At 70.5% G+C, this 16,849-nt stretch overlaps 1 protein-coding gene across 3 annotated transcripts in view; it reads right to left on the bottom strand.

Moving 5' to 3' along the window:
* CPT1B (carnitine palmitoyltransferase 1B) overlaps positions 1-15,007 on the bottom strand; it is a 19,179-nt gene extending 4,172 nt beyond the window's left edge. The window contains exons 1-17 of one of the 3 annotated variants that reach the window (XM_044429609.1): positions 14,717-15,007; positions 11,789-11,949; positions 10,951-11,090; positions 10,480-10,654; positions 10,052-10,153; positions 8,882-9,019; positions 8,591-8,668; positions 8,327-8,434; positions 7,235-7,319; positions 6,015-6,210; positions 5,420-5,605; positions 4,907-5,012; positions 4,704-4,820; positions 3,233-3,397; positions 2,830-2,964; positions 2,242-2,394; positions 1,336-1,449 (exon numbers count right to left, since the gene is read on the bottom strand). In XM_044429609.1, the coding sequence (XP_044285544.1) occupies positions 1,336-1,449; positions 2,242-2,394; positions 2,830-2,964; positions 3,233-3,397; positions 4,704-4,820; positions 4,907-5,012; positions 5,420-5,605; positions 6,015-6,210; positions 7,235-7,319; positions 8,327-8,434; positions 8,591-8,668; positions 8,882-9,019; positions 10,052-10,153; positions 10,480-10,654; positions 10,951-11,090; positions 11,789-11,929 (2,139 nt within the window). In that variant the 5' untranslated portion in view covers positions 11,930-11,949; positions 14,717-15,007. Of the gene's footprint in view, positions 1-1,335; positions 1,450-2,241; positions 2,395-2,829; positions 2,965-3,232; positions 3,398-4,703; positions 4,821-4,906; positions 5,013-5,419; positions 5,606-6,014; positions 6,211-7,234; positions 7,320-8,326; positions 8,435-8,590; positions 8,669-8,881; positions 9,020-10,051; positions 10,154-10,479; positions 10,655-10,950; positions 11,091-11,788; positions 11,950-14,481; positions 14,505-14,716 lie in introns of those variants that run through there. The other 2 variants (XM_044429616.1, XM_044429625.1) reach the window with 2 other exon arrangements.
* Positions 15,008-16,849: the final 1,842 nt, after the last annotated feature.

The raw sequence follows: 16,849 nt of genomic DNA, 5'->3' as shown, positions 1-16,849 counted from the left end.
TTCAGTACCGTACCCGGGTCTGAAGCCGGACTGAAATGGGTCCAGATGATTTCGACAATCCAACAGTCGAAATCATGCTGGGACACCTCCTTTTTCTAACCCTAACCCTACCCTGGTGCACACCCCTAACCCTAATGCAGGGCTGAAATTCCATTGAAAGTGGGTGATTTTGAAAAAGCCTTCCTGGAGTAGCTTTTTCTGCCCAGCTCACCATTTCTGCCCATTCTGAACACAATCCAACAGTCGAAATCATGCCGGGACACCTCCTTTGTCTAACCCTAACCCTACCCTGGTGCACACCCCTAACCCTAATGCAGGGCTGAAATTCCATTGAAAGGGGGCGATTTTGAAAAAGCCTTCCTGGAGTAGCTTTTTCTGCCCAGCTCACCATTTCTGCCCCTTCTGAACACAATCCAATGATCGAAATCATGCCAGGGCACCTCGTTTGTCTAACCCTAACCCTATGCTGGTGTACACCCCTAACCCTAATAGAGGGGTAAAATACCATTCAAAATTGGAGTATTTTGGAAAAGGGTTCCTTGACTCGCTTTGGCACCACCACTCCTTTCCGGGCATGCGTGCGGCCCCCGTGCGCGCTCAGGTGCTGGGGTGCTGCTGGCGACTTGGCTCCCATGCGGATGAAGAGGGCTGTGCGTGCCTGCTGTGGCTCGCGTCCCACAGGTTCGCCACCACTGGACTAGCTGGCCCGGGAGGCCCCTTCTGGCTGGCCTTGCTGCTCTGCTCCAACGTGGGCTCGGGGGCAGCTCCATCAAGAAGGGCCCCGGCACAGCCACCTCCCGCCCTTCTGCTCGGACCGCAGGAGCCGGGCCCTGCTTTGCGTAACCCCGACAGCCATGCTGTCCTGACTGGTGAGTCACGGGCGCTGGATTCCCTGAGGATCAACTGCTGAGACGTGGTGGGAGAAGTCTTGGCTGCCCGGCGGGGGGGGGGGGGGGCATGGGGACTCTCCCATGGGAATTAAGAAAGTTGGCGCTGCGGGGACGGTTCCAGGAGCTCCCCTGAAGCCTTTCAGTGCATGGCTGGGAAATACTTTGGGGCAAAACTACCCCCTGCCTGGACCCAGCGACCCAGGGGTGGATAATCTGGCACCCTCCCACAGCATGCTCCACCGCTGGAAATGCAGGCTTGGGCTGATGGGCGTTGTAGTCCACCACATCTGCAGGGCAGCAGCACCAGCCCATTCCAGCCACGCTCCTGCCCACCCTGGCGGCGCTTCTTACCCCTCCCCTGCACCTATGCCGGGCTTTCACGCCCCTCCGGTGCCCAGCCAGCCACGGAGCCCCCGCCTGACCCACCACAGCAGGCCCTACTCACTGGCCCGAAGCCGCCTCCGGACGAGACGCAGTCCGGATGGGACTCCAGGTCGAACATTTTGATCTGCTGCTGCGGCGTCTGGCTGGTGGAGAGGCGCCAGGGCTCGGACAGCACCTGCGGGACAGACGGGACAGAGGCGCCAGCACATCAGGCGCAGGCGCGCAGAACGGGCCTGGGGATCGGGGCCCAGCCCGGGGACACCCCCCTGCTCCCTCGCCACACTGCAGCGGCGCCCCTCCAATTCAAAGCCCCCTCTGGACCCTTCCGCAGGCTCACAGGGGCCGCGAGGGGCCCGACGGCCACCGGAGCTGCTCGTCCCGCCGTGCCCATGGCTGGGGGCCGGCTGCAGCATCCCTGCCTCAGCCACAGGGGTGGAGGAGGGGCCCCCGCTCTGGTCCATGTGCCGGTTCAGCGTGCGGATAATTGACTGGTGGATCTGGTTAGTCGGGGTGGGCATTGCCAGGGGGCCCAGGAAGTGGCAGGCAGTGCCTGGAGAAAGGCTGGAGGAGGGGCCAGAGGCCCCCGCTGCCCAGAGCGGCACCGAGCCCAGCCTGCCCCTGCAGGCCACAGACGGGCCAGGCCCCTCCCCGTGGGTCAGCTGAAGGAAGCCCCGGGCCTCCCCCAGGGGCCCCCAGCACCCTCGCTCCCCCGCTCCCCACCAGGGCGGGAGGCAGCCTCTGGGCACAGCCAAGCAGTGGCGGGGGCACAGAAGGGGGTGCGGAAGCCCAGGCAGGTGCGGAGGCTCCCTGGGGCGAGGGGGAGCCCGTTCGGGGGAGACTGGGGGAGGGCAAAGGCGGGGTCGCGTCCCGAGGGGCGCGAGCCGCCAGGGCGGCCCGGGGGCTCGTCCCCCACACACACACGCACGCGCAGCAGCCAGGGCTGCGTGGCGGGAGCCGCACCCCTCACCTTGGCGAGGAAGGGCGAGTCCAGCCCCAGGTAGCGGGACACCACGTACAGGCAGAAGAGGTGCCGGTCGATGCCGGCCCCGGTCATGGCCAGGCGGTACATCTGCTGGTGCTTCTCGGCCGCCACCTTGAACAGCTGCAGGCGCTCTGCGGTCTGCGGGGGGGGGGGGGGAGCGGGTCAGGGCCCGGCCGGGCCAGCTCTCCCGGCAGCACCGGGCCGCCGATGCCCAGCCCGGTCCGGGAGCAGCCCCGAGTCCCCCTCCCACGAGGGCCCCTGCCCGGCTGCACCCGGGGGGCAGCCACAGTTCTCCCTGGAGAGAGCGGCCACCCGGGCCAGGCTCCTGCTGGAGGCCTCAGCGTGAAGCCCCCCCACCCCCCACCGCTCCACTGATCGGCCCCACTCGCGTCCGGGGCGGGGGGCGCTCCAGGGGGCCAGGCGTGGCAACAGACGGGGCAGAATCCCCGCCGGGCTTCGTGGCCACGCTGCTCAGCAAGAGGAGGAGGGAGAAGGTCCGGCGCAGGCGAAGGGTGGGGGGGTGCTGATCAAGGGGGGCAGTGGAGGGGCCTCTCAACTCCTCCGGGGACTCACGCTGCAGGTGGCCTTCGCCATGCTGCGCACGAAAGCGGTCGACTCGCTGGTGCACGAGCGCACCGTCTCGGTCCGGCCCTCCCGGAACAGCCGCGTCATGGAAGCCTCGTAGGTGAGGCAGAAGCAGCCCTTGTCCTGGAAGGGGAGCCGCGAGAAGCAGGCTGGCACAGGGGGCCCCCGGCCTCCACGCTCCCCCCCAGCCGGAGTCCCGCACGCCGCCCCCTTCCCCTGGAAGCCGCACGTGCGAGGGGCCGGGGCCGGCCGGGGGGCAGGCGGGCTCCGGGGGCTGGTGCCGCCCGCAGGCCCTCGAAGGACCAGGGTGCCTGCGGGCCCCGGGGGCATCCAGCCGGCCCCGGCAAGAGGTGGCCAGGGGGGCGGCCTGGCGGGAGTGGCGGGGGCTCACCCGGAAGTGCGCGAGCTGCAGGGCGATCTGGATGAAGCTGTCCGGGCTGGTCCGGCACTTCTTGATGTAGCCTTTGCCGAACTCCTGGAAGCGGAAGCAGTGGAAGTCCACGTCGTCGGCGAGGGCCCTGGCCACGCCGTACGAGGCGTCGATGGCCTTGCTGCACTGCAAAGAGCCGGGGGGGTGAGGCCACGGGGCCCCTCCCCACCCTTGCCCTGGCGCACCAGCACGCCACGGCCCCCGGGTCGTGCCCCCTCCTCACATCGAGAACATCCCCACCGGCCCGGGAGAGCCCCTGCTGTCCCCGGGGAAGACCCAGGCCCGGGGGCGCCCCAGCCCACCCTGCCTTGCCCACACCCCCGGCAGCCCTGCCGGGCACCCCGCCCCCCGAAGCCCTACCCGCGAGCCAGCCCCGAACGAGGCCTCCGGCAGAGTCTCCCCCGCGTCTCTGCACGAGCCGCTGTGCAGAGAGCAGCCCTGCCCGGAGGAGCCCCCTGGCCTGCGGCACCGGCCCCCGGCCCACGGGGACGGGCACTCCGCTGCCCCTCGGAAGGCTGCGCCCACCCAGCGCAGACCTGGCTGCAGCTGCGCTTCCGCACCGGGGGCCGGGTGGAGGGGGCCGGGCCGGGCCGGACGAGCCGACCCCACACGGGGCCCACCGGAACCCCCAAGCAGGAGGGCGCAGGACCTCGCGCTGGCAGAGGAGGAGCACGTGGCCAGCAGGGCCAGCAGCCCGAGAGCCTCCTGCCCATGAGTCTGGCGTCTCCTTCCAGAGCCATCCCGACGGGTGGCCAGCACCGCTTCCCCAGGCAGCAAGTCCCACGGCTGAACTGCGCGTGGGGCAGAGACGCCCGCGTCTCCCCTCATCACCCTCAACCGCAGCTGCAAACATCAGGATGAGGCCGGAGAGGCCACGCGCAGCAAAGCTCCCCTCCCCTCCCCTCCCCTCCCCTCCCGCAGCCAGAAGACTGCCTGCCGGCCCAGGCGGCCAAGCGTGCGGGGCTGGCAGCGCACAAGAGGCCGAGCGGAGGGCTTCTGTTGTCCTGGCAACAGCAGCCCGGTGGGGGCCGCCCAGAACCCCCTCCCAGGCCCTGGTGGCTGCACACCAGGGGCTCCCTGGGCCCTGAGGACGGCACGTGCCGCACCTCCTGAGGAGCCCTGTCCATCCGAGGCCTCGGAGGAGCCCCAGGCGGAGACGCAGCGCAGTCCTGGGCCACCCCTCCCCCAAATGACATGCGAACTCTCCTCCCCACACGCATGCTCCGCTTGGGGGCCCTGGCACCCCCCACAGACCGGAGGGAGGCACACAGCACACAGCATGGGATGGGCTCTGGGGAGACCTCCCGCTACACTCTCTCCCGGAGCCGGGGGCCCCACAAAGGCCCCAGGGTGTGGGCTGTGGCCCTGCAGCTGCCTCTCCGCCCCCAGGTCCTCTGCCCAGGCAAGCGCTCGGGGGGGGGGCAGGACCGACCTCCTCGGAGATGTCCCACGTCAAACGCTGCGGCGGAGGCAGGTCCGGGTTAGGAATGCCGTGGCAGTGCCCGTCGCTGCAGTACCCCAGGCTGAACCGGTCTGTGGCCAGCATGAACTGGGAGAAAGACCAGGCGAGAGGTGAGTGGAGAGCCCGTGCCGCCCGCCTCCCCAGCGCGCCAATGGGCGCGGCCTGCAGCTCACCTCCCAGAGGTGCCCGATGATGGGGGCGTCCGCCCACGAGTGCTCGGCGTTGGCGCCCAGCTTGCCGTTGCGGTACACCACCAGGCTGAAGGACTTGTCGAACCACCTGCGGGAGAGGGCTGCCCACGTCAGCGCGGCCCGGGAAGGCCCCCAGGCCAGGGGTTCCGGGCAAGCCAGGCCAGGGGCCAGAAGGCTTGCCCCCAGGGGACGTGGGAAGGGAAGGGAAGGGAAGGGAAGGGAAGGGAAGGGAAGGGAAGGGAAGGGAAGGGGGTGCTCCTCCAAGCAAGCTCAGCCGGGGCGGGTCCATGCTCACGTGGGGGCTGGGCAGCCCCAAGAGGGCTCGAGGCCGCCACGGACACCTCTCTGGGACGCGCACGGGACTCCCTGGCTGCCCCGGGGTGGATCCCAAAGGAGCCTCCACCCACAGGCCGCCTGGCCGCACAGCCCACCTGCCCCAGCGGGGGCCCGGAGGCGGCGTGGCGTGGCATGGGGAGGGCGCCGGCACAGCCTCACCTGTCGTAGCACTGCCCGTGCAGCAGGCTCTTGGCGTAGGTGCTCAGGCTGTCCTCCCGCTCCGGGTCGAAGCCCTGCGCTTCCTCGTCCAGCGTCAGGAAGAAGGCGGCCCGGTCGATGCAGTCCAGCGCAGCCTTGTTCCTGCCTCGGCTGAAGTGCGCCGCACGGGCCTCGGCCCACGGACACCTGCGGGGCAGGGCAGAGTGCAGGAGCGCGGGTGGGCGGGCGGGTGGGCGGGGGGAGGCCCAAGGCACATGGACCGGGGGCTTCTCCACGCAGAGAGACATGCCGGCCGCCAGCCCAGCCGCTCCTTCCCCTCTGCCCTCACGTGCTGTGACTTCCACGGGCGCTCGGCAGCCGTGTTGTGTTTTGCTACCGAAACTGGGTTGCTTCTGGCTGGAGAGCAAGGCGCAGATTCCTGTCGGCGGCCCATCCATCCTGTCCCCCCGCAGGCTGGGCCCCCCGCCGCCGCCCAGCGAGATCCCAGGCAGGGAGGGAAGAGAGCCCCCCCGAGCCGGCTGGCCATGCGCGGCCTGGGCCACGGGGCCGCCCTTCCTGCCGCCCGTGCCCGCCGCCAGCCCACTGCCTCGGGTACCTCTCCCCAGCGGTGAGGGCGGCCAGCTTCAGCTCGCCGGGGGCCGGAGGCGACGGGTCATCCAGGATTCGCTGGAACTGCATCTCCAGCTCGCGGGGCGTGAGGTGCCTCCCCGCGTGGTACAGCCACACCTTGTAGAAGCGGCCCTTGTGGTAGACAGCCAGGTGTCGGCTCTCCGACAGGTGAAGCAGGGTGTCTGCATCAGCAACAGAGAGAGAGAGAGCGGGGAGAGGAGGCGGCTGGCTCCCACACGGCCCGGGCCTCGGAGCGCCTTCCGCCCCTGGAAAGAGCCACGGGGAGCCCTGCACAACTTTGTAAAAAAGCCGTTCCAATGGAACCGGAGTTTTGACAGCTCGTTGCGCTTCAGGAAGTTGGCCTGGCTCACAGTCTTCCACCCACTCGAGCACCTACGCCCCTGGAGAAGCGTGGAGAAGCGGAAAACCCATCAAGAAACCTTTGGCATCTCATTATGGAGGTGGGAACCTGGTGGCCGGCTCTTTTACATGAATGAAGACCAGGCTTGGCTGGGCTCCTCTTGTCGAATGCCGGGAGGCACCAGAGTCGAAAATAGGGCTCCTGGCCCAGGAGGTGCCTGTCGCACCTTGACGACAGGTGCGCCCAGGAGGCTGCCCGGGCTAGGAGGGCCCTCCTGTCCCCGTGGACCGGCACGGGTGCCTGGAGGGGACTCGGAGGGAACTCATAGCACATGCAGGAATGTGAAGGGCTGTGCACAGCAGAGGGTCGCGACCTCTTCCCCCGGTGGTGGAGGGAAGGACCTGGTCCAGCACAGCCAAGCTCGAGGAACCGGGTTCCAGGTTGCATGCCAGGAAGAACGTACTTCCTGAGGGTTAGGACCCCAGGAGATGGAATGGGCTTCTGTGGGAGGTGGGGGGCATCAGTGAGAGGGTTCAAGGAAAGGCTGGGCAGCCACATGGTGGGGATTGCATGAGCGGAGCCGCCTGGAGCCGGGGGTCAGACTGGATGGCCCAGGAAGGCCCTTCTCACTCACTCTGTTTCTCTTTCCCAAGTCCAACTGCACTATTGCTTAAAAAGCAAAAAAGGAGCGTGGCTGGAGCCACGTCACCCGAGCGCAGTCACCGGCTGCTCGGAAGGGCGCTGAGGAGTCTAGCGTGTGGGGTTGCTCCACTGGGTAACGAGGTGCACGAGGCAGGGGTCCCGGGCCACACGGCCTCATGCCTCCTGCCCCCGGTGCCGCCCACCTGTCTCCTTGCCAGGGATGCGCGTCGTGTTGAACATCCGCTCCATCTGCTGGGAGCACATGGGCACGATCCCAAGCGCCATCACCTAGTGGCAAAGGGGGGCGGTCAGCCGGGGCCTCCCACGAATTCCAAGACGGCGACGGCCAGGCAGGAGCCGGGGGGAGCTGCTGGTGGCTGGGCCCACCTCCCTCCGGCATGGTGCCCCTCCAGCCCCCCACCAAAAGCTCGAGGGGCGCACTGCGAAGGGGGAGAGGGGATCTCCTCTCCCTGGGTGGGGGCACCCCGAGCAGAGCTTTCCTCACCCCTCGGTCGATCCCTTCAGCAGCTTCTCCACACCGCACGTGGTGCAACAGCCCCTTGCCGGGCCGCTGATCCCGCGGGTGCCGCAGAGCGAGGGGGCCGCTGGTGTGGAGAAGTGAGCCCCGCAAGGGGTCCCATGGCTCGTCCGGCCCCCTGAACCCGCAGCCGGAGCAACCCACGAGTCGCCCCAAAAGCGACTGCAGGTCACGAGAGGTTTGCGAAGTATCCGTAACGGCGGCAAGAGGCACCTCAGCACCGGAGGCCAATGAACCCACAGTGGGTCTCTGCGCGGCATTTCAGGGGGCTGGAGGGGGTGCCGTGGGGGGGGCACATTTGCAGCCCAGCCGCGTGCACCAGAATCCGCATCCAGCAAAACAAGCGACTCGTGAAAAATCCCAGCGCTACATTGAACAGTGACTCCACTGCAAAGCCGGAAGGAAGGAAGGAAGGCAAGGAAGGCACCACCCGGCCGGCGTGCCGAGAGCGAGGCTGCTCGGGGGCTCCGGGGGCTTTGGGAGCAGATGGGGGGGCGTGGCAGCCCCTCTGCTCACGAAGTGGTCCCTGACAGGGGCGTCCACCAGGCCTCCCTGCCCACAGGAGCTGCGTCTCCAGCACCCGCCACCTCTCGCCTCCGAGCCCCAGGTGCGCGCCTCAGCCCGGGGGAGCCCCCGGCCGGCCCCACAGAGCCGCCCCTGCAGCCCCAGCCCCCCCCTCGCCTGGCCCCTGGCGGAGGGGGCCCCGGGGAGGCCCTGGCTGCTGCCCCACCTCCCGCGCCCCCCCCGTGCCACTCACGGGCGCCAGCTCCTCGCGGTCCAGCCGGCGGCGGTAGAGCAGGATGGCGTGGACGACGTTGCCCGCCCGGGCGGCCTGGAGCGGCGTGGGGGTGGCATACAGGAAGTCCTGCCGGAGAGAGCAAGGGCGCCCAGTCACGCAGGCGCCCCCCGCGCTTCCCCAGCACCACCGGCCCAGAGTGGTTCCGCGGCCGGTCGGGCTCTGCCCACTGGACCCCACTGCCGACCATAGAGGCGTAGCACAGCCCCCCCCCCGGCCACTCACCATGACGTAGTAGTTGCTGTTGACCATGATGGGGGCCCGGCTCCGGAGGTACACGTACTCCTCCCACCAGTCGCTCACCTGCCGAGCAAGCACACCCCTCCGTGGGGCCAGGCTGAGCGGGGGGGGGGGGGGGCGCCGGCGCCGTGGGGGGCGGCACCGGCCCTCAGGACCCAGCTCCACCACAGGGGCAGGGCTGCCTTTGCGCTGGCGGGGTGGGGGGCAGGGCGGGGGGCACCCCCAGGGCCGGGGCAGGCGGGCCGGGGGCGCGACGGGCCCAGCCAGGGCACTCACGTAGTTGGTAGCCCACCAGGACTTGAGGACGAGGTACTTCTGGAGCCGCGGGGCCAGCTGCTGCTGGAAGTCCAGGGCCAGCGCCTCCATGCGGGCGTAGCTTGCGTCGTCCATCAGGGGCCGGACCGAGGCGAGGTACTGCGGGCAGAGGAAGCCCCTGAGCATCCGGGGGGGGGCTCCCCAGGGCCCGGGGGGCACTTGCACGAGCCCCTGTGCTCGTGACCAGTGGCAAGGCTGCAGGAAGCCCCCGGCCCGGGAGCGGCACTGCAGCCGGCCCTGCCGGGGGACCCTCCCGCATTCACAGCCACGGGGAGCGCGGGGGAGGCTGCTGGCGGCCTGGGGGTGGCCGAGGGGCGGCCCCCGTACTGCCCCAGCGCTCCCCGGAGGGGGGTTCCCGGTTCCCAATTTCTGGCAAGGGCTGCGAAGGCACTGGATCGGGCGGCAGCTGCCCGTCTTCCTGCAGGCGTGTGGCGCCCCCCCAGGAGGCCACGCCTCACAGGCCAATCTGGAGCAACTGCCCCCCGCCCGATTCCGCCCTGGCAGCCCCCCACCCATGCTAGGCCCCGCGTCTGCCATGAACTCAGCCGGACGGACAGGTGGATGGACAGATGGACGGGAGCAGCAGGCCGTGGCCTCACGGGCGAGAGACCGCCCGGGGGGAGGGGCGCTGGCTGCTGCAGACTCTCCTTGGTGCACCAGGCCGAAGGCCGGCGACCGGCTGGGGCAGCATCGTGACCACCCCCCCGTGCGTGGACTGTGAAGGGGGGCTGCCCCCGAACATGCAGCCGTGGCCGCAGGCGAAGGCGGTCCCGCTGCCCCTCCGTGAGGCCGGCCCAGCGGTTCTGATGCCTGCACGATACCGGCGCCCCCCCCCCCCCGGCCTCTCAGACCCAACCCGCTCCCACTCGGAGGGGCGGGGGCGCCTGCCATGGCCTCTGCACGCAGTGCTGACCCCTCCACGGCGGGGGGGGGGGGGGGGGGGGAGGAAGTGCGGCTCGCCCCCCTTGGTCCGGTCCAGCGTGGCGGGGCTTGTGCCCTCGCGCTCTGCCCCCGCCAAGACCCTGGAAGGGGGCCGGCAGGGCATGTACCCGGGAGCTGCGGCTGCCTGGCGCGCATGGCAGGGCCGCCCCCTCCGACCCCCCCCTTCAGCGCCGCTGCCCTCGCCCCTACCCGCCGGATGGTGTCGTCCACGTGGGGCACGGGCAGCTTGGGCAGGGAGGTCTGGAAGCTGTAGAGCAGCGGGTGGCGGCCGGACATCACTTTCACCATGGCCTGCAACGAGACGGGGGGCATGGGGGGCGGCCCCTGGGCTCACTTGTGGGGAGCCGCTTGGCCTGGCCGTTATTCCCCTGCCTCCCGCAAGGAAGGCTCCCAGGGAAGGCGTGCCAACGCGGCACGGGCAGAGCGGGGCGGGGGCAGCGCCCAGCCAGCAGCGGCTCCCCAGGCGTGGGTGCCCGCAGGCGGCAAGGAAACGCAGAAACAGAGAAGCAGAGCGAGTCCAAGGGGCCTCCCGGGCCACCTAGTCTGACCCCTGGCACCAGCCGGCTCCGCTCACGACACGCCCGCCACGTGCACGTCCGGCCCGGCCCTGGACGCACCACCCAGATCCTGGTGCTGTAGCTGGTCTTGCCGTGGGGCTCGAACATCCAGCCGTGGTAGGAGAGCAGCAGCTTGAGCGACTTGCGGCACAGGAAGATCCCGGAGATCCAGACGCCGGTGGAGAAGAGGACCGCGCTCAGCAGGTTTTGGCTGCGGAGGCTCAGGCAGCTGCAGCTGCGGGAGAGCGGGAGGAGGGCTGCAGCGGTGGCCTCGGCATGAGGCCCCTGGGGGCCTACACCAGCCCCCAAGGGGCCCAGCAGCCCTCCAGGGGCTTGTCCTGCCCCTGCCAAAAGGCTTTGGACGGGAGGGTGTCCCCCCTGCAGCAAGACGGCCTCTTCGCACAGCAGAGTCAAGCCAGAGAATTTGCTGCCCCCGGACACTGCGCCCGTCCGGGTGGCTTTTGGGGGAAGAGAAGGTCCGGGTGAGGGAGCCCAGCTCCGGGAAGGAAGGGTGCTGCGGGTGGCACTTACCTGGCGGGCAGGTGTCTCCGGATGCTGCAGATCAGCCCCATGGACACATCAACATGGAGGTGCATGGATCCCACCGTTGCTATGACGATGGCCAGCCAGCCTGAAGGTGTGCCAGGAAACACACCGGTCAGGATATTGTTCTGTGGGAAGCGGCTATGTCAGAATGGGGTGGGGCGAATGGGGCAGTGGGGGGCATGGGACCGGCTCCAGCGGGACCACCTTACACCCCTTTCCCGTGGCCAGCCTCTCCCTCCTCCTCCCACCCAGCCCACCGAGGCCTGGCCGCTTGGGTCCTTTGTTGCCAACGGCCCCAAGATAGGCCAGGAGGGCCACAGCGCAGGGCCAGCGCACGAGCCCCACACGGCCCCCAGAGCACCTCCGTCGGGGGAGCATGGCCAGGCCTGGGGCCGCACGGGGCAGCGAGTGGGGAGCATCCCCGCTCAGGGAGTGGCCCCCGGGGGGCATCCCAGGGGGTGCAGGGCCACTCTCTGGCCTCGCCAGTTTGGGGGGGCACTGCAGGGAGAGCAGATGCGGGGAGGTTCCATTGGCGTCCATCCGCTTTCCAAGAAGAGCTGAGCCAGCCTCCTCAAAATGAAATTCCCATGCGTGATGCGAAGGCCTGGGGACCTTCCATGGTGGGGGGGGGGGGGGGGGGGAAACACCCACTGGAGCCCAGCAAAGGCTTCCCGCAAAAGCTCACTGCAACGGCTTGTCCCATGGGCTCCCTCAGAGCCGTGGCTGAGAAGTTCCTGCGCACGCACGGCCCCCTGTGTCCCCCACAGGGACGAGCGCCCTCAAGGGGGGGGCAGAGTGCCACCCAGGGCCCCACCCAGCTCACCTTGAGGCGGGCAAAGCGCTTCTTCCAGGCGGAGACGCTCAGCAGGTAGAGGTGCTTGAGGGCTTCGCGGCTCAGCCGGAAATCCACGCCCTCGGGAGTGACGGTGAACTGGAACGCGACGGCCTGGTGCGCTTCCGCCATCTTGGCGGGTCTGCTGGCCGCTGCAAGGGGCAGGAGGGGAGGACTGAGCGCCCCGTGCCAGGACACAGCGAGGTCCAGCGCCAGCCCAGTCCACCTCTCCGCAAACGAGCGAGCGTCAGTGGGGCACCCCCCTCCTCCAGGAGATCCCCACTCTCAGAGGGAGATCACGGCCTGAAGCCAGAGGCCAGCCGACTCCCAGGCAAAGGCCAAGCCACTGGGAAGGGACAGGAGCCAGGCGCCCCAGTCAGGCAGTGGGTGGGCTCAGGATGGCCGTGCAAACCAGACCCCGGCTGGGCTCTGCCAGGCAACCGCCGTGTGTCGGGAACCCCACCTCCCCTCGGCCCCCCAGCAAAGCCCAGGATCACGGCGGCTGCTGTCCAACCATCTGGAGGGGCCACTTGCTCTTGTCCCAGGGCCTAGGTGGGGTCCCCCTGGGGGCCACTCACAGGAATGGCAGGGGCTTGGTTCACCTTGGCCAGCAAGGCAACTGGGAGGTCCCACGGCACCGCTTGGCGGGCAGGGGGCACCCGGCCGGAGTGGGGAGGCCTCCCCTTTGCGCCTCCCCCCTCACCGGTTGAGGTGGCAGATTGGGAACCCAAACGGGACGCCGTGCTGGGCTCGGGCCCTGCCTTTGCAGCCTCCCCTCTGGGGAGAAGCCCCGCTGGGGCGTAGGGGCGCCACGCTGAGACCGGGGGGTGGCCCGGGAGCTGCGCTGGGGTCTGTGGCCGAGACACGCCGCGGGGGGGGGGCACGCGTGGCGAGGGCGACGCGACGCTGCGCGCCTGCAGGCCGCCTGAGGCAGCGGGAGCGGCTCTCCCCAGGCGCCTCCAACTGCCGTGGAATGGCGCGCCCTCGGCGCCCCTTAAAGGGGCGGCTGCCGGCAGCGGGGCGGGGAGCGAGGGAAGCCCCGCAGAGCTCCCCCGCGGGACCTCGCGCTGCCCACCACCGCCAGAACCGCCGTGCCCACGGCAGGGGGCGGGCGGAGGGCTCCCCGCGCGGCTCTTTCGTGCCCTCCCTGCGAAAAGGCAGGCCGGCCCCCGCGCGGGTCGCGCTGCCCTCCTCCCGCGGGCTGCGGAGGGGGCTGGAGCATTTCGTCTCAGGTCTGCTCGAAGTCCAAGCCACGCTCGGGCCAGGTGCCAGAGGCCTCCCGAGCCGCCCGAAGAGCGCCAGGTGCGCTCGTGTTGACCCTCAAACGGCCCGAGTGGCTCCCCTCCCATACACACACGCACCCGCTCCCCCGCGCAGCCTTGCTCTCCCCCGGCGCTTTGTTTAGCGCAGGGCACAAGCGAGGAAATAAACCCACGCACGCCACAGTCCCTCCGGCAGCCGGCTCCGCACGGGCCGGGAAATCCGGCGCACCCGCAGGGCCCGCCGCTCGCCAGTCAGCGCGGGCAGGGGCCCGGCCCTCGGGGCGCCTGGCGTGGGGTCTCCCTCAGCAACCGGCTTTGCTCCCAGGCCCGGTGGGGAGGAGAAGCGGGCGGGATGATCCCCCACGAGCCCTGTTCCCGGCACTGCCCTGACCCACGGACGGCGGCACCCGCACCTCCGAGGCGCTCCCCGCGCCACCGCCTCCCGCCCCGCTGCCGAGGCGGCGCGGGCGCTTGGCTCGGGTGCCGGTTTCCGTCACGTGGAGCTGGGCAGGCCAGGCGGGAGCCGCCACGCAGCCGCTGCGCCTGCCTCACGGCCGCGGGCCGGCCGGCGTCAGGCGCACCTTGCGGCGGCGGCGGCGGGCGGGGAGAGGGGCGGGGAGAGGGGCGGCCCGCCCGCCGCCCGGCGAGCCCCGCGGGAGGCCACTGCCGGGGCCGCGGCGGGCGGGGACTCCGGGAGCGGGAGGGCAGGGGAGCCGGGCAGGCGTGCGCGGCGACTTTCCTCCCGGCGCCGGCGGTCGCGCACCCGGGACAGGCGGTGCCGGCGAACTGCGCGCCTGCCGAGGCCGCGACCCGCACCCGCTTCTGATCCCGAAAACGGGACGGGCCGCCCCCGCCGAGGCACCGGCGCGCGCCTGCGCCGCCACGAGCCCAGCGGGGAGGGCCCAAAGGACGCCCGTGCGTGGCCGCCTCCTGCCCTGCCCCGCCTCGCCCGCAGGTGCAAGGCAGGGTCCCACGGAATCCGAAAAAAAAAGCAGAATGCCGCGGAACCCGTGGCGTGTCCTCTCCCCGTCAGGCTGCGGCCGGCCCATGAACCGCCCCGGGGCGCGACGCTACGCCGGTCCACGCAGGCAACCGCCCCCCCTCGCGGGGCAGCGACGAACCGAGCGGGCTCAGGGCGCGCGGCCTGCGGGGCTCCGGAACGGGGTGCGGGGCAGCGGCGCTCCGCTCCTGCGCGCCGAGTCTGCGGGGCCGACTGGGCTAGAACGGCCTCGCCTGCCGCACCAGCCCCCCGCGCCCCCCGGCTTCGCGAGGAGGCCACGCGCAGCTCGCCGTGTTGACAAGCGACACGGAGCCCGACTCGCGCGTGGGGGGGGGGGCGGCCGCAAGCTCGCTGGACCGCGGCGTCGCTCGGCTGGGAAGTCACCTCTGGAACGGGGGCGGTGCTCACGCAGCGGCACTCACGGGCACTCTGCACTGGCTCAGGGGCGGCGCCTGAGCCCCGCAGAACGCCTTCGGGCTAATCCACGACTCCGATCCAAGCGGTGGGACCCGCGGCTGCCCCATGGGCCAGTGGAAGGACCCCCGCCCGCCGCGCCGCGCCGCCCAGAGGCCGGAGGCAGCGCTGCGGGCGGTCGAGGAGGTCGCCCCGGCGGCTACGGCAGTCGCCCCCCCGCGAAGCGACGCCCCCGCACGGTACCTGCTCGACAGGGGGAGGGACGCGGCGCGCCTCAGTCCGGCAGCGGGAGCTGCGCCTCTTCGTCCCCGGCTGGCCGGCCGGCTGGCTCGCTTGCTCACTCGCTCCGGGATTCCTGCGTGGCTGTAATCGGACACCCGGCTGAAGGGGGCGGCGGCCACTGGGGCTGCCCTCCTGGGAGGGAGGGGCAGCGGGCGGTGCCCCCTCCCCGCCGGTCGAGTGGTTTGCGCCCGTGGTGGGAGTGAAGGTGGGGTGGCAGAGAGAAGCCCCCTCTTCCGGAGCCCCCCGTGTTACCCGTGCCTGGCAGAATGAGCACCGAGGATGCCCTCTGGCCCAGCTCCGGGTGGTCTTCTGCCCCCCCCCCTCGGATCCACCCAAAATCCAGTGGCGCCTGGACAGTCCCATTGAGTCCCGGGGAGCAGGGCCTGCAAGGGGGCTGGACAGACCCCGCCCACAAACGCACCGGATGGCCCCAAAGCTGGGTGGTCCCTGGCCCCTGAGCTCGAACCCCACCACTGAGGGCGGAGGTGGCCTGCGGGCGCTGTTCGTCCGAGCAGAGCAGGTGCAGGGAAGGAAGGGCCGGATAGGCCCCTGGAGGCGCTGAGCCCTGCCCCCGGTGCTGGGTTCCCGCAGGCGGAGGGCTCTTCCAGGGGGACAGCACTGCTGCAGTGAGGTGAGAAGAGGCACCTCCTGCCTTGCGCAAATGGCCCTTCTCACATGCCCAGAGGCACCCTGAGGCAGCAGCAGACCACCATGGCGGCAGCCCAGAGTTCCCTGGGGTTGTTGGCTGCAGGGGCCCCTGCACCCCCAGGGTCCTCCAGGGGGTTCTCTGCAGCCCCCCGGGCTGTGCCTCCCTTGAGCCCGCAGTGCCAGCCCAGGCCTCCCAGAAGGCAGCTGTGCCCGCGACCGGCTCTGCATGGGCTGCCCCTGGCTGCTCCCGCCACCGCGGCCCTTGCCGCCGGAAGGGCATCTGGAGGAGACCCCGGGCACCCTGAGTGCCTGGCGGAGCCGCTTCTCCAGCGCCGCTGGGCTGCAGGGCCTGGGCCGGGCCTGCCTGCCTGCGGGAGACACAGAGCGCTGCCGGGCAGCGGGCGCCGTCCAGTCCCACAGGGCACGGGGAGCCGAGCCGCCCCAGGAGGAAGGAGGCGGGCCGGCCCACGTCGCCTTCCAGGCAAAGCCGGGCCCCCTGAGCCCTGGGCTGCCCCTCCCTGAGGGCAGGGTCTCCGTACCAGCCTCCGCCAGGCTCTCGGCCGTTTCCCACGTGGGCACTATCCTGGCACAGACTCGGCAGAGCGGCGGCCCCACCCAGCCCCCGTGGCCGGGAGCCACGCTGCCTGGCTGGGATGGTGGCCGCCTGCCACCCCAGGCACCCTCAGCGGTAGGTGGGGGGAGCGTCTCTCCCCACCCCCCGAAAGAGGCCATGGCGAAGCCGGTCCGGAAGGAATCCTCCCTGGACCGGGAGCAAGTGCCCCTTTCTCGGGGGGGGGCAACCCTCTCCAGCCGCTCTTGGGACGGCCGGACGGCCTGCATCCATTTCAGACCAGGGTCCAGCCCATGGGAAGCCCTGTGCTGTGTGGGTGGGGGGGGGGGGGGGGGGGGGGCTGTTGATACTCTTGGGCGTCTTGGTGGGCCTTGACAGCATCAGCCATGCGGGCTTCCGTGGCAACTCTCTGGGCTGCGAGGGGAGGGCGGCGCATCGCATCACAGCCGCTCTGCCCCAGTTGGAAGGCCAGCTGCAGGACGGCTGCCCAGCCCCTTGGATTCTCCTGCATGGGATCCCACGGGGGTCTCTTTGCCCCCATGCTATTTAATGAAACTGGTGAGTGGGGTCATCTGCACCCCTACCTGGACGGGAATAACCTGGTACCCGGGGTCTACGCTCTGGTAATTGCTGAGCTGGATTACCGCGTTGCACGCTGCATGGGGCTGCCCTTGAAGGTGGCTCCAGGGCCGCAGCTGGCGCCGAGTGACAGGCAGAATAACCCGGATCCATGGGCCTGAATGCTCTGGCCCACTGCCTGTATGTCGCCAGGTGCAAGTCAAGGTGCTTTAACCAAGAAAGCCTCGCATGGCTCGGACCACGACGCCCGCTGAGCGCTACTCCCGAGCACGTTCCACTCGGACGCGGGCTTGGCC

This window comes from Varanus komodoensis, unplaced genomic scaffold (genome assembly GCF_004798865.1).
Source record: "Varanus komodoensis strain SLA01 unplaced genomic scaffold, ASM479886v1 scaffold1, whole genome shotgun sequence".
Lineage (NCBI taxonomy): Eukaryota > Metazoa > Chordata > Lepidosauria > Squamata > Varanidae > Varanus > Varanus komodoensis.
This window is presented reverse-complemented; position numbering and strand designations above follow the sequence as displayed.